The 18,747-nt window shown below is 44.3% G+C and overlaps 1 protein-coding gene across 13 annotated transcripts in view; it reads left to right on the plus strand.

Annotated features, from left to right (window-relative positions):
• Positions 1-18,747, plus strand: part of SMARCD3 (SWI/SNF related BAF chromatin remodeling complex subunit D3) — an 81,801-nt gene that overhangs the window by 19,125 nt on the left and 43,929 nt on the right. For 4 of the 13 annotated variants that reach the window (XR_015280331.1, XR_015280330.1, XM_086867729.1 and 1 more), the window contains exons 1-2: positions 3,576-3,991; positions 16,860-17,077. Coding sequence is in view for 9 of the 13 variants with exons in the window: in XM_086867729.1 (XP_086723855.1) it covers positions 3,932-3,991; positions 16,860-17,077 (278 nt within the window). In the remaining 4 variants the exon portion in view is untranslated. Of the gene's footprint in view, positions 1-3,529; positions 3,992-5,535; positions 5,846-12,812; positions 12,917-16,859; positions 17,078-18,747 lie in introns of those variants that run through there. The other 9 variants (XR_015280326.1, XR_015280323.1, XM_086867711.1 and 6 more) reach the window with 6 other exon arrangements.

Here is an 18,747-nt window from a genome sequence, read left to right on the forward strand (position 1 = left end):
TTGCTGACACAGTGGTTCCCTTAGCTCTGTTCTGTCAGCAGGTGAATCTTTAAGATCCTCTTACCAAACGCACCCCAAAGCCATCATTCTGACTACCAAGTATCATGAAGATTCACTTTTTGGACTAGGGGGCAGTTGGTTTGAGGGTAGTTATTGATAGGTCTTTTTCTCTGCTCCCTCAGGATTACCCACCAAGAATTCCTCTATTTCCTTCCCTTTTGAAAGACTCAAATCTGTATTCTCAACTGTTCTCCTTTCATGACCAAAGTCTTACTGCTAACCTCTCACACTTTACAGCTCTGCTCTGGCCCTTGGCTCGAGGGTGAGGATTGTGACTGCTGCTTGCAGTGCTCTGGTTCCTTGCTCAGATATTTGAAGCCATGCACAGCTATTGCTGCACACTCAGTGTAAAGAGGGATGGTGAGGATGGCAATGATGGAAAAGTGGAGGTAAAGGCATGGTAGAAATAGACAGCTTACCATGTGGTCAAACAGAATTGTGCAGAATTGTCTAAAATATCAGTATGGTTATTGACATAATTCTGATGACTTATTATTTTGAATCCTGTAATATTACATATATATATAATATAATTCTCTGTATTTTAGCATCCCTGCTGTTCCCTTTGATTATTTTTAAAATAATCAGGAAATAAGTTTCTCTCTCTACCTCTGCACAATAATGTTTGGAACCTTCAGAGAGTGAGACACTTTTCTTTGCCTTAATTCTTTCCCTTTCCTTTTCCCTTTCCCTTTCCTTTTCCATTTCCTTTCCTCTTTCCCTTTCCCTTTCCCTTTCCCTTTCCCTTTCCCTTCCTTCACTGCAGATAGATTTTAGAAACAAGTACTGGAAAGGCCTAACAGAGAAAGGAACCTTTGTGTCACAAAATTTCATACCATTTCTGTAGGGAAATAAAGCAAAAGGAACCTCTGAAAATCAGCTGTTCCTTTGTCCTACCCCAAGTCAGAATCCATACCACCTACATCACCCTGCATAGATGCTTGTCTAACCTGTTCTTGAAAAACCTTTGGTGACTGAGATTCCCATCCTTGCTGGACAGACTATCTCAGAGCATCTCTACTGTCACTGCTGTGCTTCTCCATAATATCTAACATAAATCTTCCTGGAGAAATTCAATCCATTATTTCCTGTATTCTGTGTGTGGAGGAGCAGCTTTTGCCTGTATTTGCAGCAGCCTTTTGGATACCTGACAACTGTTTTCTCTTTATCTTGTTTGGGCTCTTGTCACACTTACTGTCCGTTCCTCAACCATCCTGGTTTCCTGGTTTATCCCTCATTTCCTCTGATGCACAGAGCCCCTGACTGCAAAGGCTGGTCTGGATGAGACAATTGAGAGCATGACAGAATTGCTTCGGAAGAGTTCCTCATCAATTCTGGAAAAATTTAATTTTGCAGCCTTAAGGAAATGTTGAGCTGGAACAGCTTGTGCCCTGGAGAACTCAGGGGATGGGGAGAAGGAGGAGAGACGAAATGAGGAGAAAAGAAGAATCTAGAGTATTGTTGTCAGTGCCTATGCTGCCACCAAGGGGATGAGAGCAGTGGGGCAGCATTCCTGCAGTTCCTGATCTTCTGAGGGTTTATCTGTTTATTTTGTGACAGTGTAGTTCTGTTAAGTCACATTCAGCTTATGATCTATCATATGCCCAAATATTTTTTCTGAAAAAAACTCTCTTCAGCCAGTTGTTCCCCGTCTTCTGTTTAGATGATTAGTAGTTGATTTATATCCTTATGTGGAACCCTGCACTATTTCTGATTGAATTGTGGTTTGAAAAAACCAGGAAATATCTCCAGGTCCTCAGGATTTTAATTTTAATCATCTCTTGTAGCAAACTTGTAGCCTCTCCAAACGGTATATTGCTAGGAAATTGAATAAGCATGTTCTCTAAGTACATTATCCATTTTGTTAATGAAACTATTGAATAATTCTGAACTCAGAAACAAGTGGACATTTCTTTAGATTAAGCAGAGCCTCAGTCTTGGGGTGTTTTCTGCTTCTAGCATTTCTTCCATACTGCAGTGCATCAATTCCAAAACTGTTGTGAATATTTTAAGTTACAGTGAAAAGAGCAATGCTGACTTAAGTGAAACTTGCATGAGGGAAACCATGCCTGCTTAAGGCAATCAGCAGCTTCATGTACTTCTATAATTACCTATAGATCAAAAAATTGCAAGTAGCAGCAGACATGTCTCTGTAAAACAACAACTTGGTTAGTCTCTTCTCTAATCGGACCATCTTAGTTTAACAGCCTGAAAAGCCTGGATAGCAGCACAGAAGTTAAACCAAACCACACATACAGAGACCAGGTGGGCTCCCATCACCCCAGGAAGTACCAGGGAAGGAGGTCAGCCTTCCTCTGAAATGAAATGGTCTGGGACTGTGACATGAAGCGATCTGAGAGTGAGTATGAATGAAGCCCCAGTGCATGCTCAGCCTTCAAGAACCACTGGAGGAACACGAGCCTTGCAGAGAGCCCCATGGCCAGAGATGGATAGGAACTGCCAGGATACTTGCAGCAGTTGCGGATGACTTGGGTTGAATCAGTCTGTTTTGAAAAGAACACTGGCAACTATTTTCTACACTTTTATGAATAAAGTTGGGAAAACAGAAACCCAAACAATTTAAAATAAAACTATATGCTGTTTCTCTTAATATGGGAAATTACATTCTTGCATGGTAACCTTCACCCTTTTGTGCAAATGCCTCGCACAGTAGTTTTCCTGGACACTATTGTGAAGGGTTGAAGAATCACAGGAAATGGGTTTCATTCTCAGCTAGGTGATGTTGGGCAAGTCACTTCCATCCATTTGTACCGTATTTTCCATTTGCAAAACGTAAGAACTGTATGTACTGATTTATTTTTTAAAGTGCTTGGAGAACAACCATCATGCTAAGTAAGAGCTGAAATTTTATTGTTGCAGGATTTTTAAATTTTTATTTTTTTTTTTTTTTTTACTCAATTGACGGCTGAAGTGAGACTGTCATTCATTAATTTTCAAGTGGCTGGCCTTGGAATTTGGTGTTCAGGGAAATCTTGTTTTAGACGTCTGTTAAGAATATCCAGGTAGATTACAATATATATTATATGGTTTTCAGCTTAAACTAGTAGCACGTCATAGCAAATGTCCTCCTGCTGCAGAAGGTAATCAGTGACTATCGATGGAGACAGGGGCAGCCGCGGCTCCGTGCCGTATCTGCAGCTAAGTGGAAAATAAGAAAAGCCTGAAATGCGCAGCCGAGCGCATGCTCCGGCGGCGGGACAAAGGGCTGGGGGGAAGCGCTCCTGCCCGGCCCGAGAACAGCCCGGTCCCGGTCTGGCCCTCACCCTCACCCTCTCCGCCGCGGGCGGTGCCGGCCCAGGCGCGGGAGGGGTTAAAGCGCTCCCGCCCGCGCGTCCCCGCCGGCCCGCGCTGACCTTCACGGGGCCGCGCCGAGCATGCGCGCCCGGGGCCGCGGGGCTGCGCCGCGCCCGCCGCGGTTCTGCGAGCCCGGCCCGGCCCGGTCCGGCCCGGCCCCTGGCGGCTGGATCGGCCCAGGCCGGTCCCCGCCCGCGGCGGGGCCGGGACCGTGACCGTGACCGTGGCAGGCGCACGCCCTGCCCGTGCCGGGCGCGCCGTTGCCATTCGGTGCCGATGGTGCTGGCGACGGAGCGCGGGGGGACGCGAGGGGGGACCGCGCGCCGCGCCTCAGCCCGGAGCCGCCGCCGCCCCTTCCCGCGCCGGGCCCGTTAGGACGGCTGCTGGAGGAGCCGCTGCGGCCCGTCCTCAGTGCGGTTTGACGCGGTGAGGGCCCGCACCGCTCCCCGCGGAGGGAGGAATCGCCGCACGGGCCGGGGCCGGTGACCCCGACGGCCGGGACTGCTGGGACCGCCGGCCAGTGCGGCACCCACAGCTAGTGCAGACTGTGAGGAAAATGCACGGTGTCTGCCGGGAGCAGAGAAGGGGCTTACATGATGGGACCCAACATTTCTGTGTGAGTCCGTGGTCTAAAAACCATGGTTAGACTCTGGCTGGATGCTGCCTTGCCAGCCACACTGGCCTGTAGAATTTGGAGTCGTTTAAGTTGAAAAACTGCCTCCAGATCAAGTTTACTTGACATTACTACATCCATCAGAGACATAGCAGTTGGTTCCAGATTATATGTGCCTTTAGTTCAGCTAGAACTTGAAGAATTTTTCCAGCACAGAACAAGGAAATGCTATACTGATATGCGATATTCAGGGCATATTCCTTCGGAGAGGCTGAGAGGGGGAACTTAAAACCACACTCACGCTCCCAAAGTTTCTGCGATTCCTAGGGCTGCTGCCACATGCTAGCAGTTAGATTGGAGTGACCCTAAAAATCAGTGGAGGCCACTGTCTTCATCCCCATCTTCAGAAGGCCATGTGACCTTCATGGCTTGTCCTTCACTGCTAGTCAATGCAGTGTCTTTTCTGTGCTTGGTTTTATTACTGGATGAAGTCAGAATATTTTCTGTTTCTGATCTGATTCTGTTCTGTTTGCAGTCTTACCAGAAAATTCACAGCCCCTAGACAAGAATTTCAAGCAGAGGAATAGAATAAACTCGTCTTGTAACCTGGCAACATTTTGCCTATTGCTGTGTTGAGGGAGAGCCGGGAAGGTTGTCCCCCGTGAGGCTGTGGCGCATGGCAGTGGCGGGAAGCCGCTCGGTGCCCCGGGCCATCACTGCGGGCTCGGCCATCACGGAGCAGCCACGCTCCGCTTGTGGAATGGCCGCCGTGCTGCCAGCGCCACGCCGGGAGGGTGGGCTGCTGCTCCCTTCCCCCTGGGCTTCGTGCTCCCAGCAGTGTCCTGGGATGTCACACACTGTCGTGCAGGGCTTTGTGTGATAAGCAGTGAGCTGCTGATGTCTTACAGCAGCTGTGGTGTTAATAATTCGTCTGCCTCTGTCAGTCACTTGGGGTCTCTAGAGGATCCATCACAGTGGCAGCAGGGCATCCCGAGAATGGTCGCTGGGGAGAGGCGGTGGGAGCGGAGGGGTGGAAACAAGCCGTGGGAGCTGTGCCGCCATGCTGTCCCCCACCCCCTTCCTCCGCTGATCTCACACACTTTCTTTCCCCTGGCTTCCACATGTTGTCCCTCCCTGTTCCCAGCTCCGGCCTCCCGCTGCTTCTCTCTTGTCCAGAGGGGTTAGCTCTCGTCTCTCATGCTGGAAATGCTGCCAGCGAATGTTTCTGTGTGCTGCCTGCCAGGTCCCTGGGGAAAGGGCCTGGAAATGCAGTGCGGGAGGAGCAGTGGGAGCAAGGGAAAACCACTGCTCGCTTGCTGCATTTTCTAATGGGAAAACATATCTGCGAGGTGCTGAGCTCTGTGTCACTGCTGAAGTTGCCCCCTCCCCCTTCCCCTTGCCCCAGAATTTACCATCCCTGATGCAGAGGAGGAGAGGCTGCAGCACTACCATGGAAAACTGAGACGTGTTTTTCAATTTGCCTCCTGCTTATCTCTGCTGTTTGGACAGAGAGGTTTAAAAAGCTGGATTTTCTGTCCCTGCAGAGTAAACAGACAGAGCCCGGCAGCACAAACTATTTCTGGCTTATCAGTGGAGGAATGCAGCAGCTGAGGCTGAGCGCGAGTGGGCCGTCAGGAAGGCCCTGAAGGGGCCCCCTCCCCACTCCGCGCTATTAGAAGTGTGAGAGCCCAGCAGGACTCAGAGGGGAGAGTTGGAGAAAAAGGCAGAAAAGGGAAAGAAAGAGGAAGAGAGAGAGTGAGAGAGGCTGAGCAGACCCTGATGGCTACAGATGAAGTTACAGGAGGGGCTCGCAAAGCTACGAAAAGCAAACTTTTTGAGTTTCTGGTCCATGGGGTGGTGAGTCGGGAAAGTTAGTGAGCTGGCTGGCTCTGAATAGAGGGATGAGTGGAAACTGGAGGTTCTGTGCTGGGCTGGATCAGCTCCTGCAGTGTGCTCCTGGGGCGCTGCTAGCTGCCTCCCCAGGAGAACACTGGGGGTCTGGGTAGCCCCCAGCGTATGCATTGATTCATTGGTAATACAGGCTTGTGTTTGGGGGGATGTGTGCTGTGCTTTTTGCTGTGATTCTCCATGAATGGTGAAATAGCATGCTTTTCAGCCTGATCATGGTGCAGAATCTGCACTGGATCTAACCCAAATGGGCTTGTAGGACACTTTGTTCCGTAATCAAACTTGTGTTTTGAAAAACAGTTCTGATGAGAGCCTGAGGAAGCCTTGGGGTGCTGCCTCTGGTTCTTGTCTCCAATCTTGGCTCGTATGTATCCTCTGGCTACTTAACAGGTGACTTTCAGGGGCTTGAAGAGATTAGCTCTGCAGATCTGTAACAGTCTATGGAAACTCACCCACGAGAGAATTTCAGGGTGCCATGCTTAATTAAAGCAATCCTTCAGGTCTTTAAAAATGTTCCAGCTTTTGTTTAAGAATCAAGTCTTCTATCTCCATTTAAGGGGAAATGCTCACCCTGTTTTGCTGCCATTGGAAACGTTCTTTAAATGACTTTAGTGTCTGAGAGCAGTCACCATTTATAACATTTGGATTTCTAGCATTGATACACATTGAACAGAAATAAGGTTGTTAAAGAGCCCCAAGGAATGCGATACTGTTTGGATACTGATAGTCCCAAGTGCTTCTTTCTTGAGGATCCTGGCACCTCCTGTGACACCTTTTTGAAGACATCAGGTGGGGGCACGTGCACAGAGATCATAGATACCTGTGGGGCTCATGGCAGACTCTTGAGTTGTCTCTGTGCTTCAGGCTCACTCCAGGTGTGTAGGATCTTGTGTGTGTCCTTTAGATCCTGGATGTGGTGGGACTGGCAGGGCCAAGGACTTTGAGGTGGCATTCTGCCTTGGTGAGAGCTGTGAAGAGGTGATGTGGTGCCAGTGTACGGGGCAGGCCGGGCAAGATTGGCAGCTGTTTGGGGGAGTGACAGAGAGCGGGTGTGCAGGTGGTAGCACTGGTTTTGTTGTGAACATGAGAGTTTGTCAAGGTGGTCTGGATTGTGATGGCTGTTTCTGAGCAGAACAAGAAGCACTTTGTAAGGGTGGCAGATAGGATGATTTTGCCTTTTCTGAAGTTTCCCTTGGCATTTGCATACCAGTGCTCTTCCTTTAGTATCAAGAAGAGCAGTAAAAATAGTTATGTGAATTTGCTTATTCCACATCTAGCTGGCCTTCGTGTGAAAGTAGCATACAGGGCTCTTAAGCCTGGGAAAAAATTAATTTATACTGGAATGAATATAGCAGAACTCATTTCCATTACTTATTTGGATGCCAGGAAAGTCTGCCTTTTCTGCCCTAGGAGTTTTCTTGCTATTCTTTCTTGAATATATGCTTTAGCCTGGAATATCTGTATATATCTTCCTGCTTCTTGTTGCTGAGGCTGGGGTTTCTTGGCTGTTGTTCTGGTGCCTGAACACCTCTTGTATCACCCTCTCCCTTCCTTCATTATCATCTCCTTTAGTTCTGCTTTAGTGCCTGGTTTGTTCTTTCCTTTAGTTTTTTCCTCATCTCAGGTTCATTTTGATCAAAATATGGGTTGGGGGAGTCACTCTTCCATTACTTAAAAAAGATGAAAAAAAGTTATAATTTCATTTTATCTCTTCAGGCCCTGTATCTTGCCAAATAAGAGAGTGTGCCATGCCAGCCATTACCTTGAGTTTACCTAGTGCTGGCTCCTCTGTTTTATTACTATGCAAAGTGTGTCAACATCTGAATTAATTCCTGGAAGAATTAAGCTGCATAGCAAACTTTAGTGGAATTTCTTGGAGTCAGTGCTCTAATTTCAGGGACCAATCTCTTCTTCAAATGACAATTTTTCAATTCCATATATGATAACATTATTTAATTTGGTTATTGAAAATTATTTTCTCCCCAACTCCACCCCCCCCCCAAAAAAAAAAAAAAAGAAGAAGAGGGAGAAGCAAACACAGGTAGAATGTTGTTAGAAATTTTGTTTTTTTTTTTTCTTTGTTGGCACTTAAATGAATGGGATAATTCTGCAGCATTTCCTAAGGTCATTTAGCTCTTGGATTCACTTGATCTTTCTGGAAACATGTGTTCCTTTGCTAAGGTTACTTTGCCCTTTGCTCTTGTGCACCTGATCCTTCTTTTGTGCTTTTCCATATTGCCAGCTTAGATTATGTCTTCTTCTTCGTTTATTGTAGGCAGAAAGGATCCCCCTGAAAGGAGAAATCTCTTAAAGGTTAAAACTCTGAGTGGGACACTTCATTCTCTCCTACTTGAGACCTTGATAGTTTGTTACACCTTTGGTTAGCAGTTGAGCTTTTAGAAAGGTTAAATTTCTTTCAGTTATTTATGTTTACTATGGTTTTACTCCTGTTCAGTTTCATCAGTGTCTTGCAGATCATTTTTTTGGGAAGAATTTTTTTTTCCTTGCAAAATTTTTTTTTCCTTCCTTGTACTTCATCATTTTGTTGCTGTTGTCGTTCCTCCCTTTTTTAGCATTTTTATAGGCAAATCTGGCTTTAATCATGACATTTATGTTGATTATCTTTTTTTCAATGCATTTTCTGCTGTCCAGTAGTACATTTCAGACAGTCTTTATGACATTTCTCCAGGTGTCCAGCTGTTGCATTATATTTTGTTGCACAGATTACTAGTCTTACTGCAGGTCATTCCTTTCTTCAGTTTCCTCTAGCCTCTGTTCTCTGCCATAGGCCTCATTGCTGGCCGAATCCCTTAAATGGATCCTGCCTGTGTCTCCCTCCCCTGCTTTTTTCTTTGTTTCTTTATCATATTTTTTCTTTTTCTTACTCAAACAGGTATCTGCCTGTTTAGTCTTGAGAAGGTCCATGGTGCTGGTCTTGTCAAAACTCTTGTCCAGACATCTGTCCTCGTGTGACTCGATTGCAGGAACCTTCTCTTGGTGCCTTGTGCTGGTGACCTTGGCTGTGTCATCTGCACACAAGAACTTGCTGAGGGGTTCATTTTCTTCTCCCCTTTTTCTGACCTTTTTAATCTGCTTCTGTGTCCTTTTCCTGTTCCCACTTTATCTTCCTTCCAAAGCCAATCTTCTTGCCTTTTATCCACCAGATACCCCTATAAAGGTCTATGTGCCTTTCTCAGCTCTGGAGCCATAGCTGTATTTACAATGTACTTGCTGTCAGTTCAAATCACCTTTTATTTCCATAGCGATCTCAGTCTTTGTCCTCTTTGCTATGCTTAGGAAGCTCTCTGTGGCAATATAAGTCCTTATCCATATTTATTTTCTGCTAATAGGTCTTATTTCATAGTTCCTGCTAATCGCTACAGTTTAATATTAGTTACACTCTAAGACTGCTAATTCATACAAGCCTGTGTATTGCTGATGTGACTCCTTTGGTTATCCTCAGTCCTCTTTTTGTTTGGCTATCTACCTTTCAAATTTGGTCATAGGATTTTATGGTAAATACATAAACTGTCTTATATGAAATGGCATTTACAACAGTGAAAGAAGAGTGTCAGAGCATGTCAGCATGTAAACAAGTACTTAATATATACGATAAATAACTTGTCAGTGTTAGAACAGACCAAACATGGAGGCATGGAGGATCTATAACAGATTTATCAGTGATTTGGAAAAAGGGGTAAGCAATGAATTTCATAAATGAGTTTTGCATCTCCTGATACACTGTGGGTTTAAATGAAATGTCACCATTCAGGAGAAAGGCTTGAATGTCCTGTCAGCTGCCTAGTGTCTAACTAATAAGAAATCACATAAATTGGTAGCCTGGTTGGGAAGCAGGGCAGGGAATAATGCAGAAGCTATTGTAAATCCATGGCATATACTTACAATAATGTTTTCCTGGTTTTGGTAATCTGTATGACTAACAAACCAAAGGACTGGGAACTTGGAGGACAGTCGCGGTGGAAGACCTCTGAAGGCTTCATCAATAAGGGAATAGGGATATTTTTGTTTTATTTATAATATCTAAGTATAGAGACTGATTATGTAAATTGTAAAATCTCTGTCATTGGAGGCTCTTAGGTACTGGTTAAAGAAGTAAACATCTGTCAAAGATGGAGATACTGGTGATGCTTCTTTGAGATGAAGAATGACCTCAAGGACTCATATTTCAGTATATTATAAAAGTTATGGAGGTTTTACTAGAATGGGAAGAATTAAAGATAGTTTCCCAAAATTGAACAATGGTTTGTTTTAGTTTTAAGTGAATAAAACTGACTGGTCACAGGGTTGTAGAGATCACTACTGGCAATAGTGAGGTGAAGAAAGCCAGGCCAAGTTTGAAAAAAGTAGAGATTTTGCTAATGAAAAATATCCTACTAATTTTTCTTTTGTCATGGGTGTAGATGCTGTCTTGTCAGAGCACAAGCCAGCTGGCAGTGGAATGGCTAGAAAAGAGCCTCATGAACTGTTCGTTTTGGATAGTTTGTTCCTCTTTATACCTGAGAGTTTCCTGCATGGTTCTCTCTTCAAGGGCATTTTCAGGGAATGGGGCCTGGAATGGAGGCGCTGGTTTGCTGTGTGCATATTCCCTGTTGTGGTCAACGAGGAGGTATTTGGGGTGAGTAGGGCAGCCTGGAGAAATCACAGGACCTTACAGCAAGGAATTTCATTGGGAAGGTGGTTGCAGGGGACAGCTAGAGTGAAAACCTTGTGCAACATTCAACTATGTGAGAGCAAGCTGCTGGTAGAGACTGAAGGTTTGTCTTTTTCTAGCCCTGGACTGATTTCAGGCTGTCAAACAGAGAAAGGTTCATACATAATGAAGAAAATAAAATCATATTAATGCTAGTCAAGGCTTGAAAATTGAGGTTAGTGTGATTTTGTGCAATGTTGGCTAGTTAAACAAGTCTGAGTGGCTGGTTGAGAAAACTTGGGTTTGCTGATGAATGTAGATGTATGGATAAAGTGGATCTGTGAGATGTTTGAACTGCTCTTCTCTTTCTAAAATATATATATATATATATATATATATATATATATATACTGTAGAAATATGAAAATAGACTGGATCATTTAGTTCAGTATCCTGTGTAGAATGGGGACAGTGGAAGGCAGCATGGAAGTAAAGGAACAAGGCAAAACCTTTAGTGATCGTTCATATGAATACTCTGATTTGGAGCTTGGGAGCTTTCTGACCCAAAGCTGCCCTCTGTGTAGTGCCTCGTTGTGGATTTTTTTTGTGGAGGTTGGTCTAATGATGTCTTCCTGAACCCTTCTAAACTTCTAACAGTGTTTTCTGTCAGGATTTTTTTTTCAGCTTATCTTGCATAAGGAATTACCTGCCAACTGTTCACTGTTATTGTAAGGGAAGAGACAATGAGCTCTTGACCAGCTTCTTCTCTCTCCAAGCTAGTTGTGGTACTGCAGAGCTCTGTTGATCCTCTCCCTCCCAAAGCCATCCTTTTCATGAGGTACATTTCAGTAGTTCTTCACACATACATTAGATCACAGCAGTGCCATGATCAGGTCTACTAATGCTGGTGGAACTCAAAGCTGGTCTGTAAGGTCTGTTTCTTTTAATTCCGAAGACTCCTTTGGGTTTGTTTTCTTTTGTGTTCCATTTGAGCTTCGTGGCAGATTGTTCTGAGCTGTGAACAGATAAGCATGAAATAGAGCTGAACTTCATCTCATGTTCCAATTCACAGTTCTGTAAATGGGATGCTTTCTAAGTTAAAGACTTCTGGATTGTTGTGAACATTATTAAAGTACGTGGTACCTGGAACACTTGGACTTACAGACTGAGAGCTTTTGGGAAACGGAGGAAGGTGAATATGGCAGAAGGCAAGAATTACGATACTGATGTTTCAGCTTACTAAGCCTCTAGAAGATTCATAGACATTAAAAAAGATAACTCGTGAAGTAACCTCTATAATTGTAAGAAGGAGAGAAGCTTTGTACCAGTTTTATTTGTTGTACTAAGAGTCCATTTTGAATCAACATATCCGATTGGGAAACCATTTGCGCAGTCAGAAACTTGTTGCCATCACACAATATCAATCTAATCTAAATTTCTTAAGGGTTCCAGGTACTTCTGGTTACTCATTCTTAGTTCCAGACAGCATCAGGTATCTCCTCCTGCTTTTGTTTATGCCCTATAGAAATCATAGAATAGTTTGGATTGGAAGGAACCTTAACAAATCATCTTGTCCCACCCTTCTGCCATGGGCAGGGACACCTTCCACTAGACCAGATTGCTCCAAGCTCCATCCAGCCTGGCTTTGAACACTTACAGAGATGAGGCAGGCACAACCTGGGCTTCATGACCCATAAGTAAAGAATTTTCTTCTAATCTAAACCTACTATCTGTCAGTGAAGCCCTTCTCTCTTGTTCTGTCACTCCAGGCCCTTGTAAACAGTCTCTCTCCATCTTTCTTGGAGGCTTCTTTGTAGTTAAGAAATAAACTGTTTGTATACTTGGTGGTGGTGGTTATTCTCAAAATCTGTCAGTGTCTCTGCAGCTGGTGGCTGTTCCCAGCGAGTCAGCTGTAAGAGCCTCCCGTGTGGTGTTGAGGTGGATGGAGTCTTAGGACAGGGGATTGCTGTAAGTGTAGCTCAGCACTCAACTGCAATGCAGCAACTCCTGGTTCTCTGTTCAGTCTGTTTCTGAGGCCTCTTGTGGGTGTTTTTGCTTTACTTTTCTTGACACTTCCTTTTACTTTCACCTGTCAGTTCTCCAGGTTATTTTCCTCTTAGTGCTATGTCCAGACAGGACTCCTTTTTTCTGCTTCTGTGTTTTGACTGCTGTTTTGTGATGCACATCCCCTGAGAAAAGACTCTGCAGCAGAAGAATGTAGAAAAGCACTGCTTTAACGTTGTCTTTGTTATTACTGTCAGACAGAAGTTCACTTAAGGATCACAAAGAGGACTGAGGCAGAGCTCTGATGTGACGGGAAGTTCAGGAAAGGAAAACAGCAGACAAGCCAAACGTGGCTTTGGAAACTGGTCAGTGGAAGGCAGTGAAGGGCTATGGCAGCAGGTGTCGGGGGGGTGGGGTGATGGTGTTCTGCTGCACTGACAGTGTGTTCAGGTTTGAACAGCTGTAGCCAGAGCAGTGATGTGCATGTGTACACAGGCAATCAGCACAACTCTTGGGGACCAGTACATGTGCATGAAATATTGGTCGTGTTCCTTTGTGCACTGTACTGCCTTTGCCTTGCTGCTGTGCATCACCTCTGCTCTGCTCTCCGCTTCACATTCTCAGAGCTGTGAGAGTGGTTGCTTCAGCTGGGGACAGGCTGTGGTCTTCCTCATTTCCTATGACCCACAAGTGGTTTTGCCTTCCATCCAGTGAGGTGTTTGTGCAGATTAATACATGTAAATGGAGTCAGTGGAGGTAAAAAGGAGATGGGACTCTGGATACAAACAGAGATGGGTCAGGGATGGCCATCTCAGGTAGATGATTTTCCAGGAAGGAGGATGTGTCAATGCTGTTTTGCTCATCAGCATTTCCCATGGATGCTTCTTGTTTAAGATAGTTTCCATCCTGCTGAGGAAGACAGGGAGAGACAGATCCTAACCTATAGATAGATGCACCTTCAAGATTTCTTTCAAAAGTCATAGTAGTACTGGAATACTCTTCAGTATGAAGACTTTTTTTTTTCTTTAATGTCACTGTTGTGAAAAATTTGGTGTATTGTCCATCACTGTCTTGTCTCACACATGCATTTGAGAGCAAAATAAGCTTTTAGATAAGGTGAGATACTGCGTGTATGTTCTTCTTTTATAGAAGTTTAAATAGATGAAGCGTTTCTGTATCTTTGGGAGTCTGGTGGGCTTGCAGGAGGAAGACAGTTGCACAGTTGCATAGCGAGTAATATTTTATCTATGAGTGATATCGGAGGTAGGGTCATGAGAACAGAGGTGAAGAAATGAGGTGGTCAGGGGATGAGATCTAATGTGCTTTTGCTAAAGCTGCCTCTCTTTTCTCATGTTTGTCCTTTTGCTATGTTTCTCTATTTTAGTGCTTAACAAAGGAAACTGAAGGAAATTCAAAGACAACACCAGGACTGACAGTAGATGTACCTTGCTGACTTTGTTCGTTAAGCCCTAAGTTATCCTTTAGAGCAGCACCAAAGTGGGCCTTCAGTTTCATCCATGTGGCCGGTCAGTCTCCATGAGATGGCTGTGCTCAGGATCCGGGCGCTTCTGAATCACTCTCAGATGTCCCCAGCTGACTGACAGGCAGCAGCTGGCCCAGTGGTCTGCCCTTTGCTGGAAGGAGGCCACAATGTGTGGTTTGACAGATGACAGATCTCAAATACAGGCTCAAGAGAGAAGCATTTTCTGGGCCATTTCTTCCTGCCTGGGTGAGAGGGTGTGGGCGCACGCACACAGGAACAGAGAGCACTGTTCCCTTCCAGCTGTTCTCGGGGCTCCAGGCTCATGGCAGAAGACATTTGGAGCTTTGCACAAAGCTGCAGGGTTGGTCTGCCTGCTGCTCTCTCCATGGCCATACCTGCCATTGCTTTCTTACGTCAACAGTTGCTGAATTCACCTGCTTGGATCCCTGCGCTGGTGACTCTCCTACCTCTTGCCTTGCTTCTCTGTCTGTGCCACTTACAGCCCATATTGGTTCTTTGTTGATCATCCATTCCTCTCCTTTCTCCAGTTTTCTTTATAGATACAAGAATGAGGATTTCTTAGATTTGTGATGATTAGGGAGGGCACTGAGCTGGGGCTTGGGGAGCTGTAGTCCCCAAGGATTATTGGATTTGGGTGGTTAATTTGGAGATGCAGGTCCAAATTATTTTTAGAATTTTGTTTTATTATAATACATAGTTACGTATTTAGAAATAATAAAAATTAAATTGTATATATATGTGTGTATGTGTGTGTGTGTGTGTGTGTGTGTGTGTGTGTGTGTGTGTGTGTTGACTGTGCACTAAATATTTTCTTCCCACCCCTAGTGGACTGGCTTGCATACCCTCAGGGTGCATGCATCTGACTTTGGGGTCCAGTAGTGTATTTCTCCAGTAAAATACTTTTTTGGTCTGCAGCTATTGAGCCAAGTATGTCTTCCATGTTGTTACCACCCCTTTGGAAGAGTGTTCCACAGGTTGATACCCACCATGTGACAGACTCACCCCTCCAGTGGTCTGTGAGCCTGACCCCTCTGCTGATGGCCAGGGTTCATTATTCTAGAGGGGGGCAGTGAACAGTCAATTCAATACCCACCTGTCCTCTCCAGGCCATATGTGATGGCACTTTTCCCCTTTAGATCACCTTGTATCACCTCTTTCCAGATGAAAAGTCACAATATATTTACGTTTACTTACATGGATGCAGTTCCATACATTAAGAATTACTGTGTCCTTGTTTCAGCTCGGCCCTGCCATCACTGAGCTGCAGGAGCCAGAGCTGCACACAGACTTTTACTTGTGGACACACCATGGCCATGGAACCACTGGTATCTTCTGTTCCCTCCGCTCTTATTTCTTTTCTTTATGACTTTTTTTGACCTCTAATAACCAGTAAGCAGATACTTTTCTGGTAGTGTCAGTTTAAACAAGATCTTTGTTCTGCTGGACAGCAGTCAGCTTAGGGCCCATTGCTTTGTCTGTGATTCTTGGATTGTTTTTTTCCCTTTTGTAATTCAGTTCAATATGTATTGGACTACATTTGCAGCTTCCTTTTAAGTGTTCATTCTGTCTCATAAAGTCCTTCTGCAGGTCTTGAAGCTGGCCTTCATCCTTGCCAGCATGATTAACTCAGCATTACCAACAAACTTATTCACTTCCTTGCTTTTTTCCTGGCTTTTTTTGGTTCTTTTTTTCCTCCAGGTTGTTTTAAATATACTGAAAAGGAGAAGTCCCAGCAGAATTTTACATGTGCCTTTCTTTTATTTTCAGAACCAATTACTTTTGCCTCATTTCTATCCTTTAACCAATTGTGTATCAATAATGGATGCCATTGCCTCTTGGTTTCCTTAAAAGACTTTGTAGAGGGACTTAGCTTTTCAAAGGACTTCTTATTCTCATCCTGGTTCAAACACCTAGAGAGTCTGTGTGTGTCTGTATTTCTGCATATATGTGGACATATACATATTGATAATTCTCAGTATGAGACTAAGTTCATCTCTGTTTTGAATTGCATTTTACAGGAAGTAATTATTTTACTGGTGGTTTTCTTCAATGACTATAAACTTTAAGAGTTCAGAATTTGGTTTACTGTGTGTCTTGTGTAGCATTAAGCTTGTGATTTGATCCAGTGTCTCTCAAAAGCATGCAGAAGTCAACATAAATACCAGGGCTTTACAATGGCTGCAGGGGCTGCTGACAAACTACCACATCCATTTCATTTTTTAATTTTTTTTTTTTATTTTAAAGGCTTGATTGGAGACATGACCTTTTTCTTAAAGGATTCATGTTGCATTATGAACTTACACTGCTCTCTGGTGTAGGCGAAGTAGAAGGCTCTTAATGGGAAATGTTTATCCTGGTGTTTTGCCTGTGGTGGTTTCTGTCTCCCAGCTGATCAGAGCCGCCCGCTCGCAGTGCAGCGCGTGCGGTGGGAGCGTGCTCGCAGCCCTGAGCAGCACGTGAGCTGCACCGGTTTGGACTGCGTGTCGCTGCCATGGGGTGTTGTCTTCGGGCTGAAGGTAGAGCTTCCACCTGTACCTGGTCTGGATATGCTACTGACCACTGAGTGTTTTCCCAAGCCTAGTATTTCACCTCTGTTTCCTGCCTACTTTTTCCCTGAATGCCTCTTCATGACATCCAAGATACACCAGTCACAGAGCTTACATGTTTGTGTTGCTGCTTAGTGCTTATCAGGATGGTCAAAAGGGGAATCTGCTGCGGCCAGTATTGCATGATGTACAAATGTCTTGGCAGCTGCAGAAACAGGAACCAGACTGGCTTTTCTTTCTGCTTCTCTTTTCCTCCAGCGCCCTGGGATGCCATCGGGAGCTCGAATGCCCCATCAGGGGGCTCCCATGGGTCCTCCAGGCCCCCCATACGTCGGGAGCCCCTCTGTGCGACCTGGGATGCCCCAGACTGTGATGGAAACAACAAGAAAACGCACTGCGCCGCAGCAGGTCCAACAGCAGCAGGTGCAGCAGCAGGTGCAGCAGCAGCAGCAGGCCACTCAGAACCGAGCTAGGAGGTGAGTGTTCTGGAAAGAAAACACAGGAGGACAGTTTGAGGAAGGAAAGATGATTACTGTTTAGCAGTAGGTAAGACCTTTAAGATCAAACGAGACAGAATTGAAGATCTATGTATTGTCAGTTTTTTCAACAGGAAAAACATTGGTAAATTTTCCATTTTTTTTTATTTGTGAATGGTCTTGAACAAACTGACCTTTAATGATGTCTGGTTTTGAAGTTACTCTACTTTTATTTTACAGGTTTGTCAGGCCATAAATCTGTTGAGTATGTTTAGCCTTTAGAATTAATGAACAGTTCTCTTCTAATACAGTACAATTATGTATTATTTGTTGCCTGTTCTGTATAACTGCTCTGATTTCTGACTTGCTAACAAGTTTGTCAATGACACAAGTGGAAGAAACTTTGGTTTGTCATGTGAATACTTGTACTATGGTCATTCAGAAAACTAGTCATAAAACTTGGAGTTGTCCCAAGTGTTTTTACGTATAATGTAAATAAATATGCACTGGAAGTAATTTCATAAAATTAGAGAGACTTCTATATCTCATACAGCGATTTCACATTTCTTTCTGAAATATGCCTAACTTGTACAACGCATTCTCTCTTAAAAAAAGTTAACTAATTTCTTTTTGCAGTGTATTAGACCTTATCAGTCTTGAGTGTTGAGTCTGATCCACACACACATAGGGTGCAGTCATCTGTGTGGGCTACCTTTTACAGAATCAGTATAGATGTATATGCAGCTTTCAGGCAGTGTTCTGGTGGTGTCAGGGAATCCATCTGTAGGAAAAACGTACCTCTCTAAGCTCCGTTCTTCAGGAGCCCTACTCTGTCCAAGTTATAATATATAATATAATATATATATATATATATATATATAATATATAATATATACCTTGGATCAGCAAGCCAGATTTGGGAATGCTTATGTCTGGGATGCTTCTGGAAAGGACACTGATCTTGAGAGTACAATTGAAAAAGGTTGAACACAGAAGGAATATCTATGAGTGCAGCATGTGAGCACATGCAGTGCATGTGCATCTTGGAGGCCTTGCCCACTACCAGCCAAAATGCACATTCTGTAACACCTCCCAGAAGGTTCTCCAGGAAACTGCACAAAATGCCCAGCCTTCAGGTACTAGGATGGATATAACCTGAAAAATTGCCCCTCCTGGATAATTAACATAAACTTTAGTCACTAACTAGTTTCCAGGGAGCATTAAAGGACACTGTTTGCTAAAAGTTGGTGGCCTGACTCACAGGAAAAAGTTCTCCTCCCCTGTTCTTAGTTTTTGGGACCCAGCAGTGATCTCTATGGCCTTGAGCCCAGTTCACACCAGTGCTCCCTGGGTACACAGAGAGTTTCTCTGTTTCTTCTGCCATGCCTTCCCTTGAGGTAATGTATTGAATGTTTTCCCTTTTTTCGTTTCCACCTCCCTGTGATTTCTCATTCTGTTTTTTCAAGCACACTTTTCTGGCATCTTGGATCCAGTTCTGGGGGATAAATGAGTTCCATGTTTTCTAGCACGGGCCAAGAAAGTTGCACTTTTCCTTTCTCAGCAGTTTTGGTGGAGACAAAAGTCTCATTTTTGTAACAGACTATTGAAGAACTGGTTGAGATCCACATTGTTTGGGGATGTTGCTTTGTTTTTTTCTTGCTTTTTATTTG

The sequence above is a fragment of the Cyanistes caeruleus genome, chromosome 1 (assembly GCF_971803275.1).
Source record: "Cyanistes caeruleus chromosome 1, bCyaCae1.hap1.1, whole genome shotgun sequence".
Lineage (NCBI taxonomy): Eukaryota > Metazoa > Chordata > Aves > Passeriformes > Paridae > Cyanistes > Cyanistes caeruleus.